We start from the raw sequence: 18343 nt of genomic DNA, 5'->3' as shown, positions 1-18343 counted from the left end.
AGGCCGTTATTGAAGCCTTCAGACTGACATAAGTTCCTGTAGGAGACCCTTCTGAAGGTTTAAAGAACCTTAACATAATGTAAAGTTCTAGACCAAGTTTAAGGGCTCTTCCTAGAACCTTTGCACTTATTGTAATTTAAACTTTACAAAGTTCTTCACACTTACAAAAATGGTTCCTTACAGAACTGTCCAGTAAAAGGTTTTTTAGGGAACCAAAAGTGGTTCTTCTATGGCACCGCACACAGAACTCTTTTTAACAGCTTTTAAGGTGTTCTGGAACCGTGCCAGAGAAGAACCACCTCTGGTTCCTTGAATAAACATTCAATGGATGCTCCTTTAAAAAGAAATGTAAATGAGATGTGCAAGTCAAGAACCCTTTTAAAATGTAAAGAACATCAACTGGTTCTATACAGATCAAACTGTTTTTCCTAGGACTGTTTGTCCAAGTCAAGGACCTCTCATGTTTTTAAGAGTGTAGAGACCAGCACCCAGGAGTGTATGTGTTGCATCAAAGCAGAAAAATATAAAAGGTTTATTCTACAGGGAGGCCGGCTGGACCCTGAGGAGCGGACATGAGGGAGAAGGCCCTTCTTGGTTTCCTAGGCAGAATGTCAGGAATCTGCTTCTAGAAATAAAAGGTGCAGAACGTAGCACATTAAATACACCACCAAATCCCCTCCAGCCACATATCACATACCTGCCCATCGAGAACATAATCAGAACCTACATGATTAAAATGGACAAGTCATTTCAGAGGGGCAAATTCTTTTTTTATGAACTTGTCATTCTAATTGGACTTGTTTTCTTTATGTTCACGATGACTATCTGAAGGCTTGTTTTCGTTGGCGCCCGTTCACATCTTAAGCAGGACTAAACAGGACCATAAAATGAGCCGGAGTTCCTGCTCAAGGCGGTATCTGAGTTTAATCTTACGGGTGGGGAACCAGTCATGTGAGGTCCTGCTGTACAGTCCCTCTGCGTCATTGTGGTCACTCTGGGAGACTTTCTAGGCCACAGCTCCCTCACCTCAACCCCTTTCTTCACCGCCCTGGGAGTAGGAAGGCCTCACTGGGCCTGCCGGACTGTGGCCAGGACTAAAACTCCAGAGAAAGGCGGGGTTTAAACGCAAGCCACAAGCCTCAAAGGGGGACTGAATATACAACAACAAAAGAACACTTCATCTGTTTGTCAAATGTTATTGCCCTTCGTGATGACTCAAAAGCCACCCAGGAAAATGCTACTATCATCCAAATAAACAGCCTGCTATATAATTATAATATTCTGGGTGGTCTATAATTTTTAAAGCATAATAAGAGTGTAAAATGAAATTTATGCTGGCATTTGCAAAGAATTTTTCTTCTTACACATGTTAACATACAAAAATATTTATTGACACATTTATTACATTTAATTCTGTCTATTTTGCTACCGAGAGACCAGTCTCAAAGTGCTGAAACAAATTAAGTGGAAATATGAAAAGAAAAAAAAAAAAATTGAACATGAAATTGAATCAAATGGATACAGCAGCCAGTGCAGATTAGGCATCTGAATCATTTAGTAGCCATCTGTGTGCTGTGACAATACTGCCACCTGCTGGTCAATCACCACAAAGCAGCCTACAAATGTGTGGTAAACGCTCTGAATTGGAAATTCACACATCAGGCGCTCTGCTGTAATTTATTCTATTCATAAATACAGCTGTGCATTGGGCTGAAGGCAAGTACACTCAAGTTAGCTGCTTGATGAGGTTAATGGTAAACGGTGGGGCAGGTAGGACTCCATCTGCGCTGTAGATGGGACATGCTTTAAAAGCACAGGGCCAGTCGCTCCAGGCATAGCGCAGAGCCGTTACATTGTTGGGACACGTAGCTACCGATACCAAAACATAATTACTGCCCTGTTCCTGCATCGGTGCAGCAAACCATGCTGAACCTTCATCACATGGTTTCCTCTCTTTAGAGCAGCAGATCTGTAGTGGAGATAAATATCAATCAATCAACAAACCAGCTCATAGAATAACGCAGGAATGATTGCTTCATTTCAGCTTGAGACTTCATCTTAAATCTGATAGACAGTCGATGAGCCACCGTTGCTTCTTTAGTTCTGCACTGGAGCATCGAGGCTAATGTAGCTAAAAAGTAATAGAAGCGTATTCTTCATCAACGATACCAATAAGCCTCACATGTGCAAACCATGTCAAGTTGTTAAATAACCTTAAACAGTTCTGATTATGTGGTTTGTGACACTTTATGTTACATCATTATCTATAAAAACAGACATTGGCTCAGCTAAATTAACCTCGTAGCTCTAGTGCAAAGCTATAGAAGCAAAATTCAGAGACCAAACACAGCTGATCTACTACATTTACAATAAGGAAGCTTTTGTGCAAATTCAATTTTTCAGCAAATTATTGCTTTAACGGACCCAATTAACTTGGGTTTAAAGACCACAGAAGTGATCCCTCTATTATCTAACAATATCTAATATAAACATTTTAAAGCAAAACAATAAAATCAACTTTTGCTTAGTGCTTATACAAATTCATCCAATAAAAACCCTCACCTCAAAGGTGTTATTAGAAAGGGTGGCTTTGACCCTTTGATTGAAGGTGACGTTTAGGAAAGTCTGGTTCATCAGGACCGTGCTGAGTAAAGGCCCCTGGAAGAACACCCCCTTTTCCTCATAGGCAACAGCTCGGGCTCCCTGCACCAGCCTAAATGCCATATCCTGCTTGTCCTGAGGGTGAATACTGCACTCACACAGACACACACATACAACATTAACTATTACCCTGTTATACATTTTAAAATAACTTATTAAAAAGAAAAAATGCATATTGTACTGTGCAAAATCAGAAAGCATCCTTTATGCATTTCATCTCTAGATAAAACGGCCGTTACATACATGTTGTTCGTTTTTCAGCATCAGGAAAAAAGGCGGAAAACAGAATATTACATAGAAACCTTAACAACTAAATAGTGTCATATTTTTCAGGATTGAGTGTCCATACTTTCCTTTATTACTTTTTCTAGTCTTTTTAGGAGACTTTTATTTTCTTTCTTTTCAAAGAAACTCTAAAGTTCAGTCCTAGAAGTTTGTTGCATTTTCTGCTTCTCACAATCCAATTAATCCCAAACACATCTTCTCACAGTGGAACGATGGACATTGGATGTTTTCAGACCTGAAGCAGCTTGATTTTCTCCTCTCTCTAAAGATGAAAGCTTTAAATGCTGTTAATCTGATGGGGACAGTTTTGGTGTCTACTAGGTGTTGCAGGAGTGTTGTTAGGAGTCAAATTTTCTCTAGAACTTCGAATCATTGAACTACAGTTTTGCAAACTTAGATATATCTAATCTCTATATATCTCCTGAAAAATGAATAACTTGAACTTTATTGCAATTCTGAAAAAGTGTGGTCTCTGACTTTTGCACAGTACTGCGTCACTAAAGCTCACTTCCTAATCCTGACAAAAGCCACAAATAATACTTCTAATACACCTTTGAAAAGGCATTCTTCAAGGGTTCTTTAGTGTGAAGGCAATTCTAAGAACTTCAATGCTTAAACAATTAATTCATGGTTAAATGGCTCTTCTAATATTGTGTATGGTACAGAACTTTTGTTAAGAGCGTGTATAAGACATTCCACCTGTGTTCCGACCCTCCTGCCACACTTGTCCGTACCTGCCCCAAGGTGACGTCTCATCTGGTAAGTCAATAGTAACAGCCATGAATGTTTTCTTCATGCGTGCATTAGGAACAAAGCCGTAGTCTGCGGTCTGGTGCCAGCGAATCTCTGGGAATCCGTCTTTCACGTTTTTCCTATAGGCACAGAGCTAGGGAGGTTCGAGAAAAATTTAAGAGTGAGAAGTGTGAGCAAAAGAAAGGCATGTATAGCTCTGTAATGTGTGTTATATTCAGTATTGTGTGTGTCTGTACTGGGATTGTATTTAGAACATTCTGTTCCTTAAATTTTTGTTTTTCCCTACATGGTCATATCTGTCACACCTGTCACTTGTCATATATAGGCTGGGCCTAATCTTAGCATCAGTCCAACCTATAAAACTGTGTCAGCCCATTGTTTTACGGGCTGGCTAGGTGTCTGTTACCTGCGCATAAGAAATAGACTTCGATTCTCCAGACATACGGCAGCTCCCTGGATTTGAGATGGGTTTGGACTCTTCAATGCCGATGAACACTCAAGAGATATTATATCTTTTTTTTTATGATTCAGCTACTAAAATCATACCCAGTCTAAATAACTAAAATATCAAACTCCAATTAGACATTTCCATGGATTTTAGATGAGAGGCTACACTGATCAGGTATAACATTATGACCATTAAAAACTCCAGCGGCACTGCTGTGTCTGATCCACTCAGACCAGCACAACACACACTAAGGCCCAATCCCATTTCACCCCTTGCCCCTGCCACTTAGCCCTTAGCCATCTGTTTTGCGCGTACACATAGGGTTTGGGTGTCCCAGTTTTTGTTGAGATAGAGGGGTAGGGTGAAGTGTTAGGGCTACATGGCCCTTGGAGGTTTTTCAGAGAACAGAGTGTTAGGAGAAAAAAAAGAAAAACTGGCAAGATGGCTGCGCGAGCAACTAAAGAAACCCACAAACGTGAGAATTTTCTCCTTTAAAAAATTACGATAACCATTTTATTTTCTTAGTTTTATGTCGTTTCAATGTATTGTGGTCGTTTTCGTCATAACAAGCATAAAAAAATCACTAATAGCATGCTAATGTTTTGGTAGCTAGCTAGCTAACTTTCCCGTTCCACCTTAAATAGTCCAGCAGTATTGACGCCTGAACCGCCAGAATTGCTGCACTATTTAAAGTGGAACATTCGAACAAGAAGCTGGTGAATATCTGACTTCAGCTTCCTATCACCAAAGAATTAGCAGTGGGCGATAATAAATAATTGTCTTACTGCCCCTCTTTGAATTCATATGATGCCCTAAATGTAACTAAAGCCCAGCAGTGGGGTTGCTGAACTTTACCCTCCTCTGCTATCACTGAAGACGGGCCGGGTCGCCTTTTTTTGACAGTCGTCCCATTTCGTAGGGCAAGATTTCAACCACTATCCCATTGTAACTCAGTTCCAAGGGGTTAGGGTGACACTCGAAAATAAGGGGTAGGGGTAAAAAGAAGAAACGGGATTGGGCCTAACACACAACCAGCACGTCAGTGTTACTGCAGTCCTGAGAATGATCCACCACCCAAATAGTACCTGCTCTGTGAGGATCCATGGGGGTCCTGACCACTGAAGAACAGGGTAAAAGCGGGGCTAACAAAGTATGCAGAGAAACAGATGGACTACAGTCTGTAACTGTAGAACTACAAAGTGCACCTATATAGTAAGTGGAGCTGATAAAATGGACAATGAGTGTAGAAACAAGGAGGTGGTCAGAATGTTATGCTGGTCAGTGTAGTGACGTTCATCAAACAGTAATTGGTGGTATTCTGGGTTATAAGGACCCTTCTATTTTTGTTATTTAACATATGTCTGGTGTACATAACCCAGGGCATATTGTTTGTTATTCTGGTTGCATGTTTGGGGTGGCTGTCTTGTTGAAATGTCCATCTTATCCCCTATTTTTGGCTGAAGGCTTCTCTAATATTTCCCAGTACATCACTCCATTCATGTTTCACTGAATGATGTCTAATGCCCTGGTACTGTTTGCAGAGAAGTAGCTCCATATCATGATGCTCCCACCTTCATACTTCACTGTAGTGTTCTTGGCATCATAACCCTTCTTTCTCCAAAAGAGCTGAATTATTGCCAGACAGTTCTATTTTGGTTTCGTCTGACCAGAGAACATTGTTACAAAAGACTTCTGTTCTGTCTAAATGATTGTGTGCGAATTTAATTTAAGACATGCATCTCTGTGCTTCTTTTTTATCAGAGGAGTTTTAAGTGCAGCATAGCAACAGAGATGATTGAAGTAAAGTTTACTGCTTATTGTTCTCTGTTGCTCCAGCTGCTTTCAGGTTGTCCTGCAACTCTTTTTGAGTGGCTGCTGGCTTCACTCTTATCTTCCTTATCATTAGTCTGGGAGCATCTGGGAAATCTGCTGCACCTCTCCAGGCACAGTTAGTCAAAAGACATTATAGCCTTCTTCAGACAGGCAACTCATCATATCCAACGATGTTTGTCCAAAGTGTTTTTTTTTAATGATTTAGGGTCCAATTCGACATTCAGTGTGTGTAAAGCCTATATTTGAATGTTACTGTTACAGCCTGCAGGTTGTTAGCAGTCTGGTGACTAACTTAATTAATAAAACTGAAACGCTGTTGTAAAATATAGAGTGATGCTTCTGTTAGCTAGATATAAGTTAGAATTGCTAAGTTTTAACCTTACTTGGTCAGCGTATACACACATGCGCCATTACCATGGCACATTCAGCAAGTTTCAGGTGTGCTCAAAACTTATGATTTTGATTTGCAAGCCTTTATTGAGTTAGTGTTGACATTTGCATTCATAACCTGATTTGGTAACTTGAGTATCAGGAACAAGGAACTCCTTAATAGCATTGTAAAGACCAGCTGGCAGCTTCTATGATGCCAGGAAGGATCATTATAGACAAACATTGGCAGTAGAATGCATCGTTCCCAGGGAGCTCGGTGACGATCACAGAACGTCATCTTTGCCACAAGTCAGGTTGTGAAATTTCTGCTAGATCTGCCCTGGTCAACCGTAAGTGCTATTTCTCTGCAAAGAAAGCATCTAGGAACAACTACAGCTCATTCACAAAGACTATTAAATAAGAATATAACAAATTCAGATGATAATAAAGCCTTATTTAAGTAATTTTGGAATCTGATTCAGAAATGCATATACCAAGGAAACTAGAACATTACTGACTTAAGACTGCTGGGTCTTTTTAGAGACAACCAGCAAGACAATTATACCTTAATTCACAAGCTGTGTACTATTTCACATGGCTAATTACTGTTTGCATGTAAACGCAGGCTAGTTTAATGTTTTCTTAAATACACATTTCTGGAAACATAAATAAACACTTTAAAAACAGATATTAGTGTGTGTGGCACCTGTACAAATCCAAAAGGGAAATCCTGTGCAGTCTGTCCCTCTGAGCCTCTGTGGAATGCCATCCTCCAGTCATCAATCAACGTAGGGAAAGTGCACGAGTACTTTGCCCGGTCATACGCTGTGTTGCTTTCGCCTGAGAAGCAGCAGTGCGAACTGAGTCAAGCAACACTTTATTACACCTTCATTCAGTTCTTTTACATGGGCTTTATTATCTCTTACCTTGGTACCATATGGCTCCTTTGATGGTCATGTTAAGCAAAGGGTGGATCATGGCATTCCATAACACTGAATTAGCCCACATCTGTTTCCAAAGATGACTTCATACAGGCAGTGAAATTCACAATAAACAGAATTTGGACAGAAACAGCAAAAGAAAAGCAAAAATAAAAAAATACAGTCAGCATTATATATTAAAACTGTTAAATAAAAACTGAATATCAATGAAATGAACAATGAAAATGCCAGCTGCTTTCTGGATTATGAAAATATTTCATGGTCAACAAAAGTGGGCCGAAAGTAAACCTCATTACATTAACAGACATTAAGGTTAAGAATGTTTCTTTCCTCCTCCTGTAAGGTTACCATTTTAGAGGATTTGTTATGACTAAGCACATCACAATTATTACAATTGCATTATCGCTTTATTTGAGTTTATTGCAATTATTTTCCAGGCAACTATTTTCACAGTCATTTGTTTATGTCACAACAAATGAGGCAAATGAATGTAAATAATAGAAACCAAAAAAATAAAACTTTTTTGAGAAGCATTGTAGGAAAACAACACTAGTCTGCTGTTAAAACCTTTAGAGGGCAGTGGTGAGTAACGTTTGTTTATTTATTTTAATTCCTCCGAGTTTTCAAAACGTCTGCATGATTAAATGGCAAAGATATGAACCAAGTCATTCAGAGTGGTTTGGTGTGAAATGTTCCATCCTAGAGAAACCTATCAAGTCCGAACTGTTCATAGTGATGGTGATGGGAATCAGATGTCTGCTCAGTTTTTGTTTTACAATAGTTTGTGACAGGATTTTTCCCTAAAGGTATTTTTTTGCAAAGCCTTTGTTAACTTTTTTACATTACTGTGGTATTATTTTACCATTATGAACATTACACAGCTTCACTGGTCATATTAGTTAGTCAATAAAATGGAAATATTTGCATTACAAATATTGTGACCCCGGCTCCTTCCTGTGTTTCTCTCAAATGAAACATTTCACATCAATCTATTCTGACTTTGTTTACATTTTAACAACGGAATCATAGAGAATTTTTGAAAAATCAGTAGAATTCTCCTTTCCCATAATTAGAGGGCAATAGTGATTTTGTTTGTTTATTTTAATGTTTGCTTGCACCTTTAAAGGGCACCAGTGAGTAATGTCTGTTTATTTTGCTGCTGTCGGAACAAAACCTCATAACTCCATTTTTGTCGTCTCTCAGTGTTTGACATAGTTTGAAAATGCCTGTTGGCCTTTTACATTGGTGTAAGTTTCACAATGAATGGAACAAAAGAGATGGCCCAAAATGACTTGGAAAAAAATCTGGTTCCTTTGACTTACATTAAAAGTAAAGTATGTTTTTTGCTTCTCCTGTAAATTTATCATTTTGGAGAAATGAGGTTTTGTTCCATCAGCAGCGATTTGATGTTTAAGTGAGTAATGTTTGTTTAGTTGAGCTTGTGCTTTGTCTGTATTTAGGAGCTACAGAGTACTGACAGCTAGGACACAAGAAAGCAAATCAGCCAACCTGGCCACTTTAGGCTTGTACTTTGATACAGTGGGCAAAAAGACAAATTAACTATTAATTTGAATTATTTATATTGCAATTAATGGTCAGCTAAAATTTCATTACTGTAATAGACCTAGTCATGACAACAATAACATTCACAAAAGCGCTTCAATTCAATCAGATGGCATCTCTGCCCGTAAACAGTTTGTATGTCACTTGAACATATGGTGCTCAGTGTGGGGACTTTACCTGCTTTCAGAAGTCTTGATCCCACACATGTGCAGCGCCCTTGGAGAAGACCAGGTCTCTACAGGTGTCCCTCCCCAGCATGACTCCACTAAACCAATTGGATAATTCAAGGTCTCGTACAGGTAGCGGCCAAACAACCAGCACAGAGCGGAGAAGTGGGTGAAGTCTTTTCCCCCAAGGATCTCTACAATCACAGATTTAATACAAACTCACAAACATAAGGATTACACTGCACATCATGTTGCATTTTTTTAGAGACAGCAAGCAAAATTCATGATATGTCCATGATATGGGCCCCTGTTTCACACCTGGTGTGGGCCGGGACCATGGAACCTGTACCCGTGGAAGATCCAGCAGCTCCACACTGCTCTGCTCCAGGGCAGCCTGGAAGATTCTCACGTTAGGAAACTTGAAGGCAAGGGCCAGTTCCTCTGTAGCATTATTCACCTGCAAGAAATGCGGAAACACAGGTTCGAGCTACTGTCAGTATATCATAGAAAGAAATTCTGCAAAGAGGATCATCAGTTAAGCCTTTAAATGTACACACACACACACACACACACACACACACACATACATACATACATACATACATACACATATACATATACTCACTTTTATTTTGTTATATATTTCTATCATGTTAGGTAAGCACAGACAATTAACATTTATGTTGTTACACTTTGCCAGGAGTCCTGTCCAGAAGTCACTCAAAGCATCATGTGGCAAAGGAATAACATGGATAGCAAAATGACGGTAATAACTCTAGACGACGAAGAGTTAAAATTTTTTCTATTATTATTTCTATTCAGCAGAAGTGAAAAAATAAAGAATGAAAGAGGAAGAGTGCTAGTGACCTGAGCGAGGGTGAAAGCCATGTTGCTCTGTCCACCACATAACCAAACGTCTCCAAACAGAATATCTGTGAGCATGATCTTGGCTGCAGCACCTCCTCGCTTCACAGCAGTCAGGTTATAGGGACCACCAGCCTGCACTGCGTCAAGGGTCATCTTCCAAATGCCTGTAGAAAAGATCTACGTTATGTATTTGAATAAACTTGGTTCAAAGGTGTCCATCAGTCACACATAAATGTATAACAGCAGCACAAAAATTGTAAAAGACTGGGCAAAAATGGTACCCTTGAGAGAGTTGCAAGGTAAAAACAAACACAAAAAGACGAACACAAAAGCTCGTCTCACATTCGCCAAAAAAACCCTGAGGATCTTTTAGAACAATATTCTGTGGACTGAAGAGTCAAAAGTGGAACGTTTTGGAAGACAAAGGTTCCATTACAATGTGGTGTAAAGGTAACATAGCACTCCACAGTAAGAACACCATACCAACAGTGAAACATGGTGGTGGTAGTGTGATATTGTGGAGATGCTCAGGTTCTGGATGACTTGCCATAATTGACTAAATATATATCATGGTCTCCTTGTCTTATATTAGATTTTGGAAGAGGATCTGTAATCATTTAGTGTGACAAATACGCCAAGATAGAAAGATTGTGGAGTAAATCAGGAACAGGCAAATATGTTTTCAGGGCACTGTAGTAAGTGTGTGTTTCTGAGCCAATTTTGCACAAATGCTGAGCAAAACATTATCATCTTTGTAAAACATAATACGCCATCTGTAAGTACACTTAATGCCTATCATTGTTACTCACCATGAATTATAGGAGTATAGTTTACTTGTTTACTATGTGGTCCTATTAGAAAAATCTCCACCTCAGTTCCATTTGTGGCATATCCCCACACAACAGCTCTCTCTGGAGCTCTCTGCAGGACCATGTGGTCTCCATAATAGGATGCAAAGCGAAATTCATCACCTGGAAAGTATAAAGACATGCAAGAAGCTCAATACAAAGTAAGCTATGTGACTGGATTCATTTAAAGAAGGTTGAAATCTTGCTGTGCCAACATATTTACTGAGGGTTCGAATTTTCTTGGGTCCGAGTGCAACTTCAAGCTGAAAACTGAATTTCCCCATGCTTCCCTTTTTGCTCATCTTTTCCAAGACTGCCAAAAAATGCCAACTGTTCTACAACAATTCTACAGAAATGTTCATGCGAAACACTGAGAGGCTACAAACAAATGCAGTTATGAAACAATTATTGAAGAGTTTGGAATGAAACCACTAATAGCCTGACAAATAAAAGCAGTAGAACAAACAACACAACATAACAAAACATAAATACAGCAATTAAAAAAGAAACTGAAACAGCATTCAGCCCTGACAAAACATAGCAAAATGTTTATTTCAATGGACACAGTGGCACATTGAACACTCTTTTGTGTTCCGCAAGTATTGCAACTATGGCAGCTAAGAAGGCCATTCTTGGTGTCCCTTTTGAAGAATTTTTGGAGAAAATGAAATGTGTTTAAATATGTGTTCAATTCTTCAAAATATGTCTTGTTGCGTACACCAAGCTACAGCAGCCAAATCTGTAGAGAACACTGGTTGCGGTCGATTTAATGTGGCCTTGCACAGCGCTGACTTAATGTGATGCATGCTGGTTAGAAACTACTATCACTAATTTTGCCAGCGCTGCAAAACGTCACCATGTCACTGACATTAAAATCTCATAGGAGCAAGGCGCTGAGGTGCTTTCCATTTGCTGCATGAGCAACAACACACCTTTGTGGCATCAGAACATCACTCTCATTGGCTGGAATCTCCAATGCCAAACATAATGTGTGTGTAATGTATGTTCTGTTTTTATTCTAAGAACTTCAGATCTGTCTCCTATGCAGACGTCACTAATAGGCGGACCGAGTCCAGACCCAGATGCTGTCCTATGTGGACCTGAGCCTATAACAGATAAACTATGGAGAATTCTTTCATTTTGATCGGGTGGTCCTATTTTAATCGATGTAACTTTTCCAGCATTTACGGAAACTCAGACTAATCACATACGTTGTAAATATCACACATAACACTACTCAGCCAATCAGATCTGTGCATTAAGTCAAGCACCGAGACTCTAGTGAGTGGCGCGCACACAGGGGAGGGACAAGGCGAAAAACAGCAGTCGGATAAGAAAGTGAGCCAGATTATTTTACATGGCGTGATCTAAAAGAGAAAACCGACAATAAATGTTGTTGAAATATGACTGAATTGTACTTTATTTGATTCGACATTTAGTTGTTGACTACATAAGATGTTGATATAACTACTACTTCAGTTTACAGTAAATGGCACTGAATTATAATGCAAGTTAGACATTATGACGTTCTGGACTTTTGTTTGAGGAACTTTTCTTTGACTGGACCTTACTGAATTTTAAATAAAGACCTCTGTCCTACGGTTATCTCTCCCAAAGGGGGTGCCATGTATTCGTATTTCTACTTCTGGCAGCTCTTTTTTTTTTTAAACACATATGGCCAACTATATTTTTAATTCCCAGCATAAAATCTGTAAAACATTTAGTAATAATGCCCTTGTAGGTCATAATTTATTTAGATTTCTTGTCAATGTCCTGGAAATATGGTTACCCTAGTAATTTGGACTTTATTCTCAGATATACGGTTCTCAATAAAACACAAAGAAATATAAAGCACCTCTCTAAAAGTTTGGCTCTAGCAGACATTCCCTGTGTGACTTTTTCCCCATAAACCTGAACCCAACTCCCTAGATGTTTTCATAACACATCACTTGGAGTCAATCTGATGTGAGTCAGAAGTCTAATGTACACTCTGCATCAAAAAGGCAAAAGCCGTGAGATCAGACATTGCTGTGAGCTCAGCAGATAAAGCAGATTGTGTCTTTGAAGGCAATGGTCTCGTAACCCTGGGGTCATCAGCAGTTCAGGCTGACCATCAAGTCAAAACAGAAGGCGGCCTTTATTATAATCCACTGGGGGCGCTGCCTGTTTATACAGCGGGGTTTGTATACAGGTCGCCGCTGAGTGAGACCTCCGACCTCTGACACCCATCAGACGACAGAAAACGTACCTCAAAGCCCGCTGAGCACCGTTTGGCACCGTTTCGACGAAACACGTGGTTCAACTCGGAAACCGTAGCAAAACGGTGCACAGCGTTTTGAGACTGAAGCGCCCTCAGTCAGACTGAAAACAAGGATAAAAGCAACCTGACACCAGTTTAAGCTGCTTGTTCTGAGTGCAGCATGATCAATACTAGCATTACTTACTGCGGTTTAACGTCCCAGACGATCCCGCTGTGACAGCACAAAATATCAGCCAGATACAAACGCTGGACCGCATTTCTCCCTCAGTGAGGACACATCCCAGCAGCTGCCTCAAACAGAGGCAGGCGGGCATCACATGATGCATCATCACATGATATCAGCTGGACAGTCGTTTGACTTTTCCGTCAAAATAAAAGCCAGCTTTTATTTTGTAAATTCCCAAAAAATTTTTGTAAGCTAGCTTTTATTTTGTAAATTCCAAAATAAATAAATAAATAAATAAATGAAATAACATAAAAATAAAAAATATCGAAAATTATTATAGGAAAACTAAGGTGTAAAGTTTATTGATCAGCTTGCTAACTTTCCTAATCTTGCTATTTTAGGTTTGAGCATAATAATGTTTAAAAACAATAATAATATATCATAATTTGATGATGATATATTGTGGCATTGCCGTGGGAGATGCAGAAGAGGCCTTTTTCGTCATGTTGTTTGATTATTTATTTATTTGTTTGTTTGTTTATTTTTTTTGCAGGAAGTATACGACAACGTAACATACAACAACCACCAGCCAGGGGTGGATTTACACATTAAATAAATCATAATCAATAATTCCAAAGTCCTTTTTACTTTCGTGTTTTACTGCTTAACCTCAGGAGGAGGCTATTATTACTGCCAAAAGAAGTACTCTTATTTACAGGTCACCTCTCGCTACAAACTTCCTCTTAGCAATGACGAACCAACCCACACTAACTAAACCCAAGCCCAACACAACACAATAACACACACCTTTAAACTTTTAAGCCTTTAAACTTTCAACTCAACAACTCAAAAGTCCATTTTTCAGAGAGGGCTGACCCCACTGTCTCATCGGCGTGGAACAAGATGTGGGAGAGGCCACTATTTCTGCCATGAGAAGTACTGTTTTATTTACACAAGCAGAAAAGGCACATACAACAGCTGGGGAGCAGGCAGGTCACTTCTAGCCATACGTTTTCCCCTTATTGTAGATGCACTGACCCCCGCTGTCTCACCCACGCCCCACACAAAATAACACAATCAACATATCACAAACTTTAAACTTACCAAATAACAACATAAAAACAATAACAGCTCAAGGCCCACAATGACTTTTGACCACCACTGTATTTTTTTTTATCAGAATAGACAAAATTAATGGATTTCTGACATTTTTATCCAAAATGTCTACACTTAAAGTAGTGCTGATAGAAAATAACAGTTTATTAACATAATCTAACTCATGACATAACCAACCGATTCTGTCTAACCGTCCTTTTCAATAAAGCGAACATCAGATTCATCCACATTATAAACATACGCTAGCCTATATGTTGGGGCTGAAACGTTTATTGTTTTTATATTGAAATCGCAATTTTAAAGAGTGCAATTTTCAGCAATGTTATCTTAAAAAGTTTTGAATGGAAAAGAAACTAAATTAATAACACAGAGCTTGTGAGCTGCCTGTAGAGTTGGACCAATTAGAAGCAACAAACACCCATGTTCTGTATGTGTGACATCACATCCAATCCAATCCAACTAACTGGTAGTCTGATACACTCAGCGTCCAGGCTTAATGCAAGAAAAAGTGGACATTCTGGTCTTCATATTCAAACAGGACTGGATATTAATTTACAGGAAAAAATGGCATTTATTTTGCCATCGCAATATTGGTCATGAAAAAGTGCAATTAGATATTTTCCCCAAAGCATTGAGCCCTACTATATGTCCAAAAACTTTTAGACACCCCATTTATTTAGAATTCAGCTTCTTTAAAGGGCCATTTCATGGAAAACTTGATTTCCAATAGTTTCATGAACAGGGTGATTCAAAAAGATTCATCCGATTTCAAAGCACCATATTTTTACAACCGTGAGGCGCCTAGGAACCAATCACATACCAATTGAAAGAAGGGGTCATAGAGTTTCTGACTGTCACCAGAAGATGGCTCCCTTCAGTCTGTGAGGAGATGGAGATGCCTGAGCAGAAAGCGTTCGGCGTTCTCCGCTTCAATAAGAGTGAATCCGTCATAACTGTGCAACATGATTTTCGTCAGCAGTGAACCTCCAACAGCTCAGAGCGTTCGGCGTTGGTTCCACAACACTGGATGATCTCCAAAATTGCACTGAAAGAGTCGTGAGTGCAGCGACACCGACATGCTCAATCGAGTATGGGATGAATTTGACTCTCGCGTTGATGTTGTCTGTACAGCTGGAGGAGGTTCATACTGAGCACTTGTAAAATTACATAATAAACGCTATAGTAAATGCTGTAATAGCTGCAAAAGGGGGAACAACTTCGTATTATTGCCTATGGATTTAGAAAGGGATGTCATAAAAGCTCCTGTGGGTGTAATGAGTAGTTGTCCCAGTACTTGTGTCCATATAGTGTATTATTTGACGTTCAATTAACTCAAAATTTTAAGTTAACCAGGTTACTTTTTTAAGTTAAAAAGTATTTTAAGTTAAAATTTTTTTACAGAGCTGTAGACTTAGAAAGTGTCTCCAGAGTGCTATGCAAGGTAAAAAAAAATGTATTTTCTAGAAAAACATCACAGTGGCCAAAATGTTTAGCCTGTATTAGTAAATTGTAGGTCTATGGAATTATTCTTATCTACAAAGCAAGAAAACCAACCACCAACGTTCTGCATTTATCAAGACAGAAACGTCTTTACTCAAACCATGTCAGAAACACATCGTGGCAGATGTTATAAGCTGTTATGAGTTGTCATGACACGTTTTGTTCAGTAATATAACAGTGTCATGACATCAAATATTATGGCATCTTCACTGACAGTTCCATTAATGGTAAGATGACACTGTTATATTACTGAACAGATCCTGTCATGACATCTGCAATGACATGTTTGCAGCATGGTTATGTCAGTGTTATTCAGTAGGGTTCAAGGAAAGTGTCTCAATAAGCCTTAAGGTTTGGGCCTGTATATTTAGGTGGGAAAAAAATGGGTCATATTAAACATAAATAAGCAGGAATACAATATGATATGCAAAGTATAGTCATTTATTTATTTATTTATTTATTTATTTCCAGGTTAAATGTTTATGCTTCACTTACTAAAATAATCACACAAATCTGAGAGTAGCAGTTTGTCTTCAGCGTTTACGCAAACACAATAAAGCCGCTGGAGAAACATGTCAAATTACAATTGAGCGCACTTATGAATATGAATTATGAGGTTTAGTTCTGTTCAGCAGACTGTGTGAGTAACTGGATTTTCATCAGACAAGGCCTTGAAAATCTGTCTTTTGTGGAAGGCAGGATTAAGCAGGCTGTTTGTGGATATTCATGTTCCTTCTTGCTCGTATTTATAGCCGCTGTGCTTGGCAGAGTTAGTCTGTGGGAGGTGAATGTGAGATTAGGACAACAGTGATATGATTAACAAGAAACGATGAGGAGTAGCCAGCGTCATCATCCCATCGCCGTTTTCCGGGTCTTGGCGTCAGCTGAGATCAGTTGATGTGAAGTAGGAGGCTTGAAGGCAGTTCTTTTTGAACTGTGAACAGAAACCTGTCAGAAAATGTGCCTTTCTGGAAGGTTTTGTCAGTAGGAGCAACTAGGCCTGCATGACAGGAACAAAATACTTGTTTTGCAGTGATATTGCCATATATTGCTATTGTGATAATTGGTTGGTCACAATGGTTAAAGGGACCCTTAACCAAAATTAAAAATGTAACCATCACTATATTTGTTGTAAACATGCCTATTTGTTTCTCACCGTTGTGCAACAACAGTCTATAGAGTAAATTTTTCCAGTTTAAAAATGAGTAGAACATCTTCTGATGATGGATTGTAAAGGTGGGAGGAACCCAGATAGTTAACATTACTGTTAGTAAGCCAAATATCATGTCTTCGTTTGTTATCCTCTTCATCAGCGCCTACGCCAGAGAATGTGTATTGGGGAGCATTGCTTCTTGATAACGTCTTCTGGGTTTGTCAAATGCTAGAGGGCGCTCTTGAGTGAGTCCAAAATGGATGGATTCCTACGGAGCTTTTGTGCAAAATCATAGTTGATAAATGTTTAATCAAATTTATACATAAAAATAACTAGTTTTCTCAACACAGGGCAGCATAAAATATTTTAATTATTTTTTGTGCACATTTGAACAGTTGTAGGACTTTTCTAACAGTGCCTCATGTATGTTCATAATGGCAGCAAACACAAACCGCTTTAGTCAGCCAGTTCGACCACACAATCAGCACTCAACAGCAGTAATGCTAACAAATTAGCACTCAGCAGCAGTAATGGCAACCAATCAGCACTCAGTAGCAGTAATGCTAACAAATTAGCACTCAGCAGCAGGAATGGCAACCAAACAGCACTCAGCAGCAGTAATACCAATCAGTCAGCAGTCAGTAGCAGTAATGCTAACAAATCAGCACTCAGCAGGAGTAATGCCAATCAGTCAGCAGTCAGTAGCAGTAATGCTAACTAATCAGCAGTCAGTAGCAGTAATGGCAACTAATCAGCAGTCAGTAGCAGTAGTGCTAACCAATTAGCAGTCAGTAGCAGTAATGCTAGCATCTTACTGCCCTAAACATATTCTCTGCAGAACCATGGAAATACACAGGTATATTTTCTTTCATTTTTTAGTGGAAAATATCCTTTTACTTTCCAAAATTAAAGGAAGGTTTCACACAAATTTCCAAACCAGTCAAGTCAGTAATGCTAACCAATCAGCACTCAGCAGCAGTAATGCTAGCCAGTCAGCACTCAGCAGCAGTAATACTAACCAATCAGCACTTAACAGCAGTAATGCTAAGCAATCAGCACTTAACAGCAGTAATGCTAACCAATCAGCACTCCGCAGCAGTAATGCTAACCAATCAGCACTTAACAGCAGTAATGCTAACCAATCAGCACTCCGCAGCAGTAATGCTAACCAATCAGCACTTAACAGCAGTAATGCTAACCAATCAGCACTCAGTAGCAGTAATGCTAACCAATCAGCACTCAGTAGCAGTAATGCCAACCAGTCAGCACTCAGCAGGAGTAATGCCAACCAGTCAGCACTCAGTAGCAGTAATACCAACCAATCAGCACTCAGCAGCAGTATTGCTAACCAATCAGCGCTCATAATCAGTGATGCTAACCAATCAACAATCAGTAGCAGTAATGCCAACCAAT

General features: G+C 39.2%; 1 protein-coding gene across 1 annotated transcript; it reads right to left on the bottom strand.

The window, feature by feature from the left end:
* Nucleotides 1-1369: 1369 nt before the first annotated feature.
* Nucleotides 1370-13314, bottom strand: siae (sialic acid acetylesterase). Its single transcript, XM_036585384.1, has 10 exons — nucleotides 13180-13314; nucleotides 10697-10858; nucleotides 9888-10051; nucleotides 9339-9477; nucleotides 9031-9214; nucleotides 7276-7373; nucleotides 7056-7189; nucleotides 3681-3832; nucleotides 2563-2749; nucleotides 1370-1969 (listed from the first exon to the last, which is right to left on the bottom strand). Exons 1-10 carry the CDS (start codon nucleotides 13307-13309, stop codon nucleotides 1727-1729), a joined length of 1593 nt encoding a protein of 530 aa, XP_036441277.1. The 5' UTR covers nucleotides 13310-13314; the 3' UTR covers nucleotides 1370-1726.
* Nucleotides 13315-18343: the final 5029 nt, after the last annotated feature.

Source organism: Colossoma macropomum, unplaced genomic scaffold (genome assembly GCF_904425465.1).
Source record: "Colossoma macropomum unplaced genomic scaffold, Colossoma_macropomum, whole genome shotgun sequence".
NCBI classification, from domain to species: Eukaryota; Metazoa; Chordata; class Actinopteri; order Characiformes; family Serrasalmidae; genus Colossoma; species Colossoma macropomum.
This window is presented reverse-complemented; position numbering and strand designations above follow the sequence as displayed.

Coding starts and splice junctions, on each gene's coding strand:
- siae (XM_036585384.1), bottom strand. CDS start 13,309: ATGCCCGCCTGCCTCTGTTTGAGGCAGCTGCTGGGATGTGTCCTCACT. Junction 3,833..7,055: donor TCCCTTTTGGATTTGTACAG/GTGCCACACACA, acceptor GAACCTCCCTAG/CTCTGTGCCTATAGGAAAAA. Junction 1,970..2,562: donor TTTCTAATAACACCTTTGAG/GTGAGGGTTTTT, acceptor TCTCCACTACAG/ATCTGCTGCTCTAAAGAGAG.